Genomic DNA, 15,465 nt, shown 5'->3' with positions numbered 1-15,465 from the left:
GCAGTTATTGGGTATTAGATAGAAGGAAGGTCGTCTGCCCTTCATTTCTGCGATTCTACATCACTCTTGTTGCTGCAGGCCTAAATAAAAGCACATGGCAGTTTCAAATCAACTCTGCTGCTTCATTTAAACCTAAAGGTCCCATTCGAATCCTTCAGTTTTGGTGGGTCAGAGGCAGAAGATCAGAGCACTGAATCAGGATGCTCTTTGCAGCAGGTGAAGAAGTGAGCTTGAATATGAGTCAGCAGAAGGTGAGGCTGCTGAGTGTGGCTGAGGAGTTACTGAGAAATTATCTGAGTTTACACCAAGAGATGACCTTGCTCAACAGCCTATCTAGTAAGAAAATGCTGCTGCAAATTACAAGAGAGGGATGGTCATCCATTAAATCTTCCCTGACAGGATTGACCCCTCACTTGAGTCCTTTAGAAATGGAAATGTGCTGTCTATTCTGATGATAGGTGAGGAACCAATCACTACTGCTTGGTAACTACCATTTTCTAGCTTGAATGGCATTTACATTTACATTGTCCCTTCTATAGGTGTAACACTCACTGTTTCCCTTATTGTTTGCAGGAGGTGGCACTGATGCTGACTGTGAAGATAGTGAAGAGGAACCTGTCAAGAAGAAATCTGATGGACCAGGTATGAAGGCAGAACAAGGGTTCTTCTGCTGTTACGATGCAATTGTGACCAGTGGCATACCACAGAGAGAGCATTGCAATGACTCCAGCCTTGTGCCAAAGCCACAAAATCCACTGTAACCAATGCAGTGGTAACTCCCTAACTACTGTCAGATTTTGAACTGCAAGATTCACAAGCCTTGGGTATAGGAATGTCTAGTTCTGGGCTATTAGCTATTGCACTCATTCTCCACATACATTAGTAAATATGTCTGCCAGCTCAGACTTGATCACTTCCTATGTATTTTACTTTTAGAACAATTTAAGCTTAGGTTCCAGACATGATTACATAAAGTCTGTGTTAAAATCTCCATTGATTTTGAATGTCTGTAATGCTATTATTAGCACAAAGGTCTTGTGGGTTTTTTTCAGTGTGTTTTAGCAAGGTTAATATAATGCTTTTGTTTGTACTTACCTGTTCAGCAAGGTACAATAGTCACCTCTAAAAAATTGTATTTTCCCAATCTTACACATACTTATTCATAATCAGACTTAGGGCTGTTCTACATAACAGAAGAAATGCCAGCAGTTTACAGGATCTTGCCTATATTGAAAGTTTTCCTACAAAGAAGTTTATTAGATCATAAATCATAAGCTTGGCTCATTGTTTCTAACTGGAGTAAAAGAAGAAAATGGACTCTCCTCTTAAGTAAGTCTTCATCATGGCTTACTTTGAGTGCGACTTTGTCATTAAAAGCTATTTTTCTTCTCTATTTAAGATTTTTTTCACAAAGTTTCAGTTAGAATTGTGTCCCTTAGTGAGTCACAGGGTAGAAGATGTTACAAGGATGTGGGAAATGTCATTTCTGTCTCACAAGGACAATGGTCTCAAATAAATGAGTTGCATTGGTATGGGATGGGGCTTGGTGGGCTTTTTTATTTGTTACTTACTGGCAACACAGTTATCTGTGTTAAAACATTGAAGTTAATGACTCAAATGCATCTCCAGGGATATACTGTTAGTGCTACATGGGAGTTAGGGAAAAAGAAGGAGTTTTAAAAATATATTAGAAATAATCAATTTAAGGCACCTTATATTTTTGTTCAAATACTTTGACCATTCCTAGGCAAAATATGTTAAAGAAGATGGTTAGAAAAATTAGACAGTAATTGGTAAGGAATCATTAGTATCATTATAAACTTTAGATCGATTCCTTTCTGACACTCTCAGGCAGAGAGAAGCCTTCTCTGCATTTGACCCTTCTCCGCCAAAAGTAAATATTTGTTTCCTTTTTTGAGGATGTTTAGATGCAATTGATCCCCAAAAGATTATTTTTATAAAGTTTTGGAGAACAGCAAAGGTGCCAAAACAGCTACAGTGTCATTAAAAATATACGCTAAATCACCTCTATCCCGGAGAGAAAATGACCTTCCAGGTTAGACTGGAAATGGTTGGCACCATGGTGAAACTATGGCATGCCAGTGATGGTCAACAGTAAAGAAAATTTTAACCTGTGAGCTGTACTTCTCCTGAGATCAGTAGGAGAAACTATATATTAGAGAAGAAGACTGTGGGTTAAAAAAGAATATTTACATGTTGTATATTTTTGTGTATGAGTGCTGTTTTCTTTTCACCTATTCATACTATTATCAGCAATTCAAAGGAAATTAATGGTCCTTGAAGTAGAAACAGTTTTACATTTAATTTCTAATGGTGAGATTTCCTTAACTTCAAGACCTGCATGTTGCATGAATAAAATTTAAGTAGATAACTCATACAATAGCTGCAATTTTAAACTACATAGAAAAGGCCTGAAAAAAAAGGGCAAAATATCATTAGTTAATGATATGACCAAGAGAAGGGGCTAAATGCTCTTATGTTTGTGTGCAGCACACCAATTCAGTGGCATTGCTCAGAAAAATGGTGCAAACTACCATTTCAGCATCCGCTTTTCAGGAACGTACCACTAATGATTTTTTTCTTCATTTTGTCTACACATATATGTGCATACAACCCTGCCTGCACACCCACAGACATGTGCATGTTCCTCTTCAGGAAATCTTTTGCTTTATTATAGCTTCACCTTTGCAGTCTTTGTAAGGAGTGAATGTGAGCTCCGTAGAGTTTTGCGTGCCATCTTGTGGTACAGCAACAAACTGAGGTTGTTGGAAGGGTCATGCTTTAGCACACAAATTGGCTCCTTAGTATCTACATCAAATATTTTGTCGCTGCATGGCAGATTATTGACAGTTTTCTACTGTTTCTTAGGCTGGTTAATCTAAAATTCGTCGTTATACTGGTGCTCTGGGCTTTGGAACCTAGCAGGGACAACTAGCTCTGAAACTGGCTAGTTGGAAAGAATTTTTTTAGTATTTCGTAGATTCATGGAATCATAGAATGCTTTGGGTTGGAAGAGACCGTAAAGATCATCTAGTTCCAACCCCCCCGCTATGGGCAGGGACACCTCCCACTAGACCGGGTTGCTCAGAGCCCCATCCAACATGGCTTTGAACACTTGCAACACTATATGAGAACTGTAGTGTGGTGTGTATGGTTGTGAGTGGAAGAAAAATAAGTTGAAAGTGCTGCTTTTTGGATGAGAAATGCAGTTACTAATGCTGACTGAACTACTGAAATGAGAAATTAACTTGAGACAGATGTGTTGAGCAAAATAAAGCTACTATTGTTTTTATAAACCCATAAGCCTTATTCATGGGAAAGTGTACTGTTTTGCCAAAATGGTGCAAAAATAAAGTTTTATAAATTATTATTTTTCCTAGTTGTTCTAGTTGACCTGAGATCAGAGGCTTTGAAAACAGTAAATACAAAGATGTGTGTTTAGGAGGCTGGAAAACTGGGAGAGATTAAAAGACTGTTTAGGCAGGTTAGACTTTAAAACTCAGCTAAGCAAGGTTCAAGCACAAAAGGCCAAGTTTGTGCAGAAAGAAACACACACAAGTAAACACACAGTTAAGAGGTCTGACTCAACAGACTGGCTGAGCAGTTTTTCAGATCACAGGACTTGGGGATGTTGAATACTCTCAGGAGATGCTCAAGTCCTTGGGTTTCATTTTACAGACCTGTGCATACTGTGTCTCTAAAATCAGGGACTGTTAGTATGACTAATGATTGGAGGATCAAGGACTTAAAGGGTGGAAAAGGGATTCCAGATGATAAGCCTAGGCATACAGTCAGAAAATGGTCCAGACAGCCAAAAGGCCTCTAGCCATCTTCAGAGATTCCTTAGTATGACAGGGTCTCACAGACTGGATTGTTATTATTAGACAATGAAGGAAAAATGAATCTAACTCCAGGCAAAAGTACAATAAAAGATATTTGTGTTCATTAACTCTCTGTTGCTTTTTCTCTCCCTTAGATAACATCATCAAGAGGATATTTAATATCTTGAAGTTTACTTGGGTCCTTTTCCTAGCAACACTAGACAGTTTTACAGCTTGGCTTAATTCCATCTCAAGAGAACACATCGATATCTCCACTGTGCTAAGAATTGAGCGCTGTATGCTGACCAGGGAGATTAAGAAGGTAACACCTTTGGTCTATTTTGTCTACTAATGCCATTTCCAGCTTGGTGAAAAGTGAAAGGTTGTCTTTTCAGATCACCGTAGTAAGGAGTAAAATTATAAAAATCTCACTTATACATGCATTTTAAAAATATGTCTGGACTCTTTTACTGTGGCATTTATTAATATAATAAATAATAAACCACATGACCCGGTTAGTTGAGGGTCCAAACAACCAAATCTGTTTACTGGAAGCAAACAACACTTTTTCTATGCACTTTAAAACAATACGTGATTCTCTTAACCACTCACCATGTGGTACCCCAGTGCCCATGTGTGTTGGAGTACACTAGGGACTTCATTTCCCGGGATGCCCCTTCCAGCATCACTAAAACACACCCCCTACATTTTACTGCTTGCTGTATTAAATATATACATAATAAATTATTTTATTTATTATCTGGACACAAAAGAAATTATTGGAAAAGTAATTCTTTGAGAGGTTGATATAAGATGTTGTCTGAAACACTTCTGTGACATAGTGAGGGGAAAAAATAAATTCAAGAAGGGAGGAAAAGGCATGGCATTTTAAACAGCTCAAAAACTATCTCAGTCCATGTATTTCAGTCTTTTTGTAGACCAACTTGCATTAGAAATGAATGACAACATATAGGCATAAATTTCTTCAATCATGATGAAGTTATGTGGTCCTTCACAAGCTAGCTGTGCATTAGCAAAGCCCATTATTATCAAAGATTAATGCTGCTAGTGTAACTAGAAATGTATTTGGATCTTCCAGGTATAAGTAGATGATACCTTGAAGTTGGATAAAGCTCTCATTTTAAGCACTGCTATTTTTATATATGTCACTAGCTACCCAACTATTTCTTGGAAATCTGGCATTTTTAGTTCTTTCTAGTTTTTGTTAAAAGCTGAAGACTCTCTCAGGGATCAATTAGTCAAAAAGGTCAACAACACATTATTACTCTTGACCTCAATAAAGCCTTCTATTGCCCAGCCACTGTCAATGTGTGATGGCACAATATGATTCCTTCTCACTGCCCCTGATCCTTACAGTTTTAAAATTTGTGCAGAAGCCAGGCTAACTGCCTTTCTCTGACCATTACTTATTTGAGACCTTATTTTAATTGTTCTTTACTACTTCTCACCTCAACTTTCTGAGTTTTTCCTATGCTTTGTTCCCAGTAGGCTTAGTATTTATTTATGTATTTCAATTACATGTTAGTAGGATGCTACTTTGATTAAAATAGAGCCCATATGTCCTTGCACAGGCTGGTATATCCTACTTCAATCCTAAATCTTCTGATACTAGGGGCCCTTCTGTAGCATCACTAAGTCTCTGTAGCAGACACATGACTGTCATTGCTGCCCAACAAAGGAGGCTCTCACTGCAGCCCTCATGGTGACATGTTTCTTTGTCCAATGTAGAGTTGGGGTCAGTTAATCTGATGTGTTAATTCCTTTGGTATCTCTTCCAGCTGCAGAAGAACCTGAAATTGAGTCCTCCATCAGTTGTGAGGCCCTTTTCCTGTCACAACTCTTATCCTTTATCCCAGGCCTGCTGTGGAGCTAGAATGTAACCTGTGACATAGTTTCAAGTCAGGCTGTCATAATGGCACAAACATTTATCATTGCAGAAGCAACACAGCTTGTATACAAACAAACCTAATTAAAAACCTGGGTGTCAGGTTTTGTTCTTAAGATTTAATTTTTTTTCCACAAAACATCAGATTTTGAATATTGTAGTTTTGAGTCATTGTAAAGGACCAGAGTTGAAATAATAGAAATAATATTAGTAAAGGAAATACGGGCTATTTTAGACTACTTTTATTATTTTAGCTGGAAAAAATCCTTGCATAAGGCTTCATTATAAGTCAGAAAAATGACTGTTCAAGAATAGCAATCTTCCCTGTCAGTATATCATCTGCAGTCAATGCAACTGCGAGTGGAATGAGTTGGATGTGTTTCTGCCTAAGGAACAGTCTGTAAAATTGTCGGTTTTATTCTTATGGCACACCTTTAGAATTCTGATTGCAATATCATAGCCAGAAAGACTTGATTCTGTGCCCAGATCTGGGCTGACAGTTAATAAAACCATCTTTTCATGAACTTGTGAAATCACAGAGAAAGAGTAGTGTTTGGTGTATTTTTCATGGTTTCTCAGCTGTGTCCATAATTCCTGAACAAATTCTGATCTTAGGACACTAATGAAAATCTAGATCGATCTGTACATGACCTATTCAATTTTTTTTCTGTTTAAAAATACTGCTACTGGACACTAATAAGACGTATGATTTTTCTTAAGAGTCATTGAAGCTATCTAAAAGAGATACCTCAAAAGTTGCTGGAGTACAAACTGAGTCATGGTCTCAGTCCATACCTCATTCTCATGCTGAATAATCTGTAGTTGTGGTGGCTATATATAGCGAAACCACGTGGGTTGCTCCAGTTTTGCCTGAAAACCAAACACTTCGTGCCATGGTACTTTAAGTCAGAATCTGACTTGCACTCTGAAAAGGAACTACAAATGGGAGTTATTATTTACTAGGCAGCTGTTTGCGCAGTCCTTAATCTGTTCCTTGCCAAATGACAGAAGAAACTAATTTCTTGAAGAATACACTTCCCCCCTGCAATGTACATCTACTTCTACTCTCTTCCGCAGGGAAATGTTCCAACACGGGAGAGCATCCATTTGTATTACCAGAACCACATGATGAAACTTTCTGAGGAGTCAGGACTGGACTCAATTGATAAAAATCCCAGTCAAGCTTCTGGTTTGCAAGCATCTGAAAGAATGGATAGCTTAGATTCAGCAGCTTCTCGTGACAGTATCTCCAGGTATTGATTTAATTTTATTTTGTGAAAGATAGCAGGTTCATGCAGTAGACCTAATACTAGATAACATCTAAGTACTGATGAACTTTCTGATCAATGTTGAATTCTTGGTTTGATTTTTCCATTTTAATAGTGAAAACTGCTATATGTTATTATTCCTTTATAGTGGTGGACTCAGTTGTTAGCTCGAATACTTTTTCACTGCATGACTACCCCACTCCTTTTTGTTCCCCCTACAATAAGGAATCATTGGCAGGGGTTCTGTTCTCGTGAAAAGTAATGGAAAATAAGCTGAGGTTGCTTCTTGGATAGTGGTTTAGGAATTCAGGCAAGTAGTCTGGGGAATGATCATTCATTGTGAATGTTTTGTCTTTGTAAAATAAATTGTTGTCTGTTGCCCTCAAATCAAAAAAGGCTTTACATCGAAAGAGATTCTGCCTTTGGGAGGACAAAACCCCCCTCTCATATCCACAGGGCAAAAAATGTTTTAAGAGCCTGATTTCCTAACTGCTATGATTACAGTTCAACAGAGCTACACATTTGTTAATCAAACACCCATACTAGTTCAGGAAAACCACTATCGTCATTCCTTTTTGAAAACAGATGCCATCAAGTCCCTTGCCAAAATTACTGCATGCTCCTGCTGCTTCATGAACACAGAGGCACACACATGCACTTTCTTTTACAGAGGCGGCCTTTTCCCACCTTGTCCCTGGTGTTCTTGACTTTTAAAATACTGCAGAAATTGTCCAACATGAGGGGGAGAAAGGAGGGCTTTGGAAATCCAACTGTTTTATAATCCATTGCCTTCCACTGTCTCCTGTTTTTCTCTGAAGTGGGCAGTATCATATTGTGTTTGATACTACCAGCAAACCCAGAACCTTCTGTGTACAGTAAATTATGCTTAGCTGTTACTAATGACATATGGGTAGATGTCAGCAGACTGAAAATAATGAGGGCTTGTCTTCCTTTGATATTATTGAAAAGCAAGTTTAAGAGAGTGTCTATGAGTACTATGCTTCAACAAAATATCCACAAATTTCTCCCCAGGGTAAGCACTGGACTTTGAGAGTTTCACGCCAGTAAAAACATCAAATCTGAGCAAATCTTTCTCAGTGGCTAGTTACCCAACTAAGCAAACTTTGTATTTTGTCTCAAAGTTTTACAAGAGTCAAATGATGTGAGAAAAAGTATAAAATCAAATTCTATTAACCAGCTCTCTTGGAACCACTTGGATATTTGCAGGGCAGGTTATAACTCCACAAAGTTCAGTCTCACCTAAAGAATAAACAGTAATATCAGTCCTGCTTTCATTATGTAGTTTTTGGTCACACTGTTTACCATAGATAGAAGAAGTTATCATTATTATACAATCATGTTTATCACGAACTTTAACTATAAACAAAGGGAAGCCAATTCCAAAATTAATTATAAAAAGGAAAAACAAATCTTGTAATTTTCATATATAGATTTTACTTCTTCAACGAGATTGTATCCAGTGTTGAGCTCCACTTATGCCTTTTTTTTCAGAATAACCACCCATTTTTCACCCTACTTTGAGCACACTTTTACATATTTAAGATCTCTTTTCAAACTCAGAGAATTCAGTGATTCTGTGGTTCTACTTTGCAACAGAAAAAGTTAAATTTTTAACATGTGTTGCTGTCATCTCCGTTTCCTTAGAAGAAGTCATAGAATTTATCAACAAAGGAATAGCAAAGGCAGTATGAGAACTGATTTCTCTAATCTCAAATTCTCTTTCTGGTAATGAACAATCAAATATTCTTGTACTGAGTATTTACAAATTGTGGATGTCTGCTGTAATAATAGAGGAACCAATAACAAGTCTGTTGATTGAATGGTAATGCCATCTGTTTATTGTGGCACACTTGTATATCTCTTTCAGGGATTACAGAAGTGCTTTTGACCTTTTTTAGAAATGTGAAATGTTTAAAACTTCATGTGAGTTTATTGAGTAATATTTTTTTGAATTATCAAACAAGAGAACATGGCATGTTATATTTCAAAGTAATGATTTCCAGTAAATGTAGAAGTGACTAATTAAATCTAAAGATTCCCTGTGATTGGGGATCTTAGATTGCAGTGTAAAACTTTTGGAAAGGGGAAGAGTGTTTCTGTTCCATTTATCCTTTGGTTGTATTACACAAAATTCTGTAGTGGACATTAGGTCCATGAGTAAGGTAAGCACATCCAGAAGTTCACAGGAATGCTGAAGCACAGAAGCTATTCCATTATAATAAGACATAATCCTTACTACTCGGGACAGAAATTGCTGTAGGTATCTGCTCAGTGCTCTAAACACTGCATATCTATGATCAGTTGCAGGAACTGTAAATTTCTTGTGACGTTCAGAGCTGACCGTCATAAGTCTAATCCAGGGATGTTGTTCTTACCCTACATAAAGTTCTAAAAGGACATTTGCATAGTATCCTTTGTGGGGTTTTCTCTTTTACTAGAGCTCTCACTTATTCTCAGTCATTTTTTCACTGAGTAGGTACAGGTAAAATGAGGTATTTACAAAGCATTTGTTTGGTTTCTCTTTATGTATCCTAAAGGCAAAGTGCAAAGTTCACATGGGCCAGAAAGCGAAGAGATTGATGTTGGTCCTTACCAGGCTATTTGAGGAATACACCAGAAGGGATTGGGAGGTAGCATGATAGAGCATTTGCTGCAGATTGTTTTCATTTGACTGATGAACTGCTTATTAGGTTAAACAACTTATGAATTTCTGTAAGGTGATTGGGAACTTACTAAACCTAGTTGGCTGCCCGTTTGGGACTTTGCCTATTGTTATGTAGCAGCAGCTAGACACAGGTCCTAAGTCAGATTTTGCAATATCCAAGGGTTTGTATTCAGTTCAGTTTGTATTCATTTTTGTCCATCACAGATAACATTTTCAGTTCCCAACTCTGCCTTTGTGTAGACTTTTATAGGAGCTGCAGGTGGGAGCCTCTGACCCTCCTGTAAGAGTAAATATACAAGTGTAGTCTGAGTGTTTGTGAACATCACTTTTTTTTGATGTTTCCCTCACAGTAAGGCTTGAGGCAGGGAGTACTGGAGAAGTAACTTTTGACTAGCGATGCAGGAGAAAGGATGAAGGGAGAATCCCCACTTGGGCTGGATCAAAGTCCAGTTTAGGACTGTGAATGTTAGTAATTTTTTGGGATTTTTACTTGCAGGTGTGGGGAATGTAGTAGTTAAAACAGATAATGCCATTCAGTAAACAGCCCATGGACAAGAAAAAAAAAACAAACCAAAAAAAACCAGAAAAATTTGTAAGTCAACCCTTAAGCTAATAAACTCTTTGGGAAGGGTAAATTTGTTTAGCAAAAAGGAAGTCATTAACTTAGAAGTTTCCCACTCATTGAGGATAAAAACATCTCTCTGTTATATATATCCGCATCTGAACTGAATATCTGATCAACTTTATATAAAATGCTTGAACTCAGTGCTTTTAATGAACATTCAATTTAAAATACCTAGTCCTTGAGTGATTTCAAGAAGTTAATGCTTTTCAAGATCTCCAAAAACATGAATTTGAAAAGTCATTCAGGAAGATATGCTTGAATCAAATTTACATGACAGTCAATATCTTAAGTCAACACTAGCTTTGTCCAGTGTAAATCTCTACACTTTACTGGTGTTCTCAGTTCTTCCATGTTCAGAAGCATGTCCCTAAAGTACATAAAGAATATACAGACTGTGCTGCAAGTGTTGTCTCGTACAAATGACATTCGAGGATACAGAGCAGCTGCTCAGTCAGTAATTATTCTGATGATTCATTCTTCATTTAAAACAGTTTTAAACCAAACATTGAAGCCATTGTTTTTATCCATTGGGATTACTAGATATTTTTCCTTTGATTTTCTGGGAGCCAGGTCAGGACTTCCATGTCTGGGAGGGCAGCTGGCATATATTTCTTCCATAGAAAATATATGAACGGGCATGTACTACTTTGATTTCAACAGGTGCTCTGCTTAAGGCTCTTGGAAAGTTCCCTTTGAACTATGTCTGCATTTAAAATACTTCAACACCTTAGTAATAGGTGTTTCCCTTGAAAAGAATAAACTCAGCCCTTGAGATCTAAAATAACACATGCATAACATTGTGGCACATAGACAAAAGGCAATATGCAAAACTATATTGTCTACTTGCTGCCATCTCCCCATATTTTAGCAGTAAAACCTCAGTGATAAAGCAGTGGCCTGGCTTTATTCCACAGGTGTATGTGCAGAGGGAAACGTCCTCCCTCAAGACCCTCCCAAGCTACTAAAACAGCTCCAACCGATTCCCATGCTGCTGAATCAGACCTCTAGAGCAGATCTCCTGTTCGCATAGGAAGCAGCATTTTCTGCTTCATCAAAGCCACGCACCCTGCAGACAGCCCTTCAGGTTTTGTCTGGAGGACCCTGTGTGCCTTTGTGCACACACAGAAATAATGAAGTGGCCCGTACAGGGTCTTGTCCAAGTGAACTGGCAGGACAGAGGTGCCCCTGCCATTAAGACTGTTCTTAAGGAAAATATTTCACAGTACTTTTGGTATCTTGGTGATTCTTTTCTGCTGTTCAAAGACCAAGGTATGCTTTCAGCCTCAGCCTATTCTGTCAAAAAATGTCATCAATGAGGGTAGGCCTAAGAATAATTGCTTCTTTGTTCCGCATATGTTGCTGTTTCCTCCGCATTTTCCTTAAGGCAATAATAGCAAACTGTCACTTCAGGCCCAGGAGATTTTTTTCCTCACTTCAAGCTAGCAAAACCAAAGTAACATGGAAAACATCATTGTGCTTCCTTTCTGACCTCTTTCCCAATTCTCCATGCCCCTGGACAAACATAATGCTTGCCAAAGAAGCAAATTCCCTGCTGCTGCTGTTGCTCAGGTGTAACACCGCTGGACTCAAAAGAAGAAGAGTAGAGCATAAATCCTGCATTTTGTGATTCCTTCTTCTCTCATTCTGTTTGAGAGATTCAGGCGGGTCACTACATGCATTAAAACACCAGGTCACTCAACTCATTTCATAGACATCTGTGTTTTTCAAAGATTTTTACAGGAGAAATAATCCTCTTACCTACCATATGTCATTAAGGTATTTGCTTCTTTCCTGTTGCTATGTTAGATGCTTGTATTTATAGATGCTTGTATTTAATTATGTACTTTCTTTCTCATAACTCATCCAATTCTTATTTTCTCCAGTAACACATAAATGCTCAATGTATGGTGTATGTCTCTGGTGTCCTGTTGTATTTGATAAGTGAAAGGAGATAAGGGTTTACTTATAAGGGTTATTTATATCTGTTCTTTATCTCAAGATGCGCATGTTACCAGTTTTGAAATACTTTAGGCTGTGATTGAAATAAATTAAATCTTCTGTAAACAATCATCAGGTCTTCCTAGTAAATATCAAAATAAAAGCCATCTCATGCAGAGCAGGTTGTATTTGGCATGCATCTACCGGCTAAGTATCATATCTGATTTGGCTCTTTGGCTCGGAAAGAGGATTACCCAATATCTGACAGCTATTTTGCTATTTGTGGAATATGAGCTTATTCAGTTTTAAGGGCTCTTTTAGGAAATTGTCTTGTACCTGTACGAAAAGGTTCAGCACAGTATATCATTAATAAAATAGAATACGTACAGAGGAGATCACTTCCCAAAACACTCTTGTGGAATTTGGAAATTTTAGGAGCAAAAAAACAAAATAAGACCTGCTCACATATATGAGTCTGTGCCCTGGAAAGCATGTAGAGCACTCTGTTGGTTTCGTATCTTCTTGAATATGAATAGATGGTTGTTACCCTTCTGTAGCCCCTATGTGAATTTGACCATAGGCAAGCTGACCGTAGAAATGTGTTTTCATGGTGACTCTAAACAAATCCTTATCTTCTCTCTGAACCTTTTCTCTCTGTGTCAGTGTTTTGCTGCATGGCTAGCATATTTGTTTACTGAACCATGTGTAATACCATTTGTATTTAACACTGTCTTTATAACTGTTTGCGCTGCTAGCTGCTACACTGAAGCAACCATGCTGTTCTCAAGGCAGTCAACCCTTGATGATTTAGATGGACCAGACACTGTTCCTAAAACAAGTGAGCGCGCTCGACCTAGGCTTCGTAAAATGCAGAGCATGGATATGTCCTCCTCATCAGCTGACAGTGGCAGTATAGTGTCAAGGTGCTTAACTCATGCATGCTTTGTTCACTCGTTTACCCATACCATTATACTTACTGCAGTGTACAAGAATTTGCTTTTGCAGATACGTGGTGTGCAGAGTGGTTTGCATGGTTAATGGAAGCTTTACTCCCTTCTGTGTTGTGGCATGGTTTTGAGATTCAAAGTCAGGATCATAATCTAGGATTCATTTGTTGTTTCACTTCTTATTCTCTTTTTTGTTTTGTTCTATTTTTCATCCTTAATTCATGTAATTTTAAAGTTGCTCGATTACATTACACTGGTTGTCTAAAAACAGGCTGAAGTCTATATTTAATCAGCTAAGAAAGTGTCTGATTTTCAGAGTTACTGAGCTGATGTTTGTTCTTAAATTGGAAGCTGGAAGTTTCTCAGCTAATCAGAGTTATCCTAAAAAGGGAAATAAGTGTCTAATTTTAGAAACTAAGATAGCCTTGGCTTTTCAATTTTTAGTTTTCCCCATATAGGAAAGATTGCTAAATATGTTTTGATTACTTTAGCACTGAGTAAGGTGTTGGAATTAAGAATGGGAAAATAGCTGTGAAAAGATAGTGAATAATATTAATATCTAGTGAAAAAGACAACTGTTCAGAGGTTTTCACTCACTTTTTAGCAGGTAAAAACCAGAGATGGCATTGGGAAGCAGTATTTCAACTAGTATTATAAATATGAAATTTTATGGCGTATTGCATCATTGCCTTTCAGTGTTGAAAGTGGTTTACAAATTTTTGGTGTCATTCAGTTTTGAAATTAAGGATTTTTATGATTTTGTGCATTTTAACCAGAATGAGTGCTACCGTGAATCTTCAAAACACACATCATCATAAGTGTTACATGTTCTAATTAAAATACTGCTACAAATAAAGTGATCTAACATAGCCACAATAAGTTTGTAAGCAGTGTAAAAGGAAAAGAGATGGAACTTAGTTTTTAATTTTGGCAGAAGGTAGTGCCAGATGGCTTTGCCAGTGCCAGTTTTCTGTAAAAGGTTATGCTTTAGGTGAAAATATTGCTCATTTCATAGGAGCTATGTGAAAACATAGGACATGCAGCCAACAAAAGACACTGAGTTGTCTAACCTGTAGACACACCTGTTGTCTAACCTAAGGAGAAGGACTGGAATAGAGACTAAAAAGAGAAAGAGTGATGTCTGAGGAGAGAGGTGAAAAAATACTTGTGAGGGATGGAAAGGGTAAAAGCAGAGCCAACAAATATGACATTCAGATTCCTGTCTGGATTAATCAGGCTACATGAATTTACGACAGTTGAGACTGTTACAGTACACAGAGCATTAAGAGAGAAAGTGATTATGGACTACTGCATTCAGCTCTGGGACAACCAACATAAGAAGGAGATAGACCTGTTGGAGTGAGTTCAGAGGAGGGCCACAAAGATGGTCGGAGGGCTGCAGCACCTCTCCTATGGAGACGGATTGAGGTATCTCAGGCTGTTCAGCCTGGAGAAGAGAAGCCTTCAGGAACACCACATAGCAACCTTCAAGAACCTAAAGGATGTCTAAAAGAGAGATAGCGAGGGATTTTTTACAAGGGTATGGAGTGTCGGGACAAAGGGTAATGGCTTTACACTAAAAGTGAGCAAGTTTAGATTATATATTAGGAAGAAATTCTTCACTCAGAGGGTGGTGAGACACTGGAACAGGTTGCCCAGAGAAGTTGTGGATGTTGCATTCCTGGAAGTGTTCAAGGCCAGGTTGGATGGCATTTTGAGCAACCTAGTCTGGTGAAAGGTCTTCCTGCCCATGGCAGGTGGATTGGAACTAGATAATCTTTAAGGTCCTTTCCAACCCAAACCATTCTATGATCCTATGCAAAGCCAAGAATAAGGAAGGTGAATCAAGCAGAAAACTGATCAGAGTGAATAAGGACAGTTGAAAAGGAAAATAGGTACATGCAGAAGTAAAGCAGGCAAATAAAGTAAAAAATGAAGACTTTATTGAAGAACATAGAACAATCTAAAGGTAAGCAAGATACCCTGTTACTGGAACAGTTTGGTAATCCAGGTTGTATTTCTTCATGTCAGCAATTTACATGTTCTTTTATTTGAAATTAGAGTTGGTATGTGTGTGTTCAGCTCATGTTCCAGTCGCATACAACACCCATACAGGGGTTGTTAAAAGCACCATGTGTAGAAGGAACCCCATGGCTGCCTATCATTCACCATGGAGCATGCCTTAAATAGATGTAATAGCAAGTCTTGACTGGTCAGAAAGCGTTTGAACTACTTTCAGAAAGTTAGTGTAGC

The 15,465-nt window shown here is 37.9% G+C and overlaps 1 protein-coding gene across 2 annotated transcripts in view; it reads left to right on the top strand.

The window, feature by feature from the left end:
• PIEZO2 (piezo type mechanosensitive ion channel component 2) overlaps window positions 1-15,465 on the top strand; it is a 297,287-nt gene that overhangs the window by 259,772 nt on the left and 22,050 nt on the right. For both annotated transcript variants that reach the window (XM_027650978.1, XM_027650979.1), the window contains 3 exons: window positions 574-642; window positions 3,998-4,164; window positions 6,826-7,001. In XM_027650978.1, coding sequence (XP_027506779.1) covers window positions 574-642; window positions 3,998-4,164; window positions 6,826-7,001 — 412 coding nt within the window. The remainder of the gene's footprint in view (window positions 1-573; window positions 643-3,997; window positions 4,165-6,825; window positions 7,002-15,465) is intronic.

Source organism: Corapipo altera, unplaced genomic scaffold (assembly GCF_003945725.1).
Source record: "Corapipo altera isolate COAL_440 unplaced genomic scaffold, ASM394572v1 24, whole genome shotgun sequence".
Taxonomy (NCBI): Eukaryota; Metazoa; Chordata; class Aves; order Passeriformes; family Pipridae; genus Corapipo; species Corapipo altera.
This window is presented reverse-complemented; position numbering and strand designations above follow the sequence as displayed.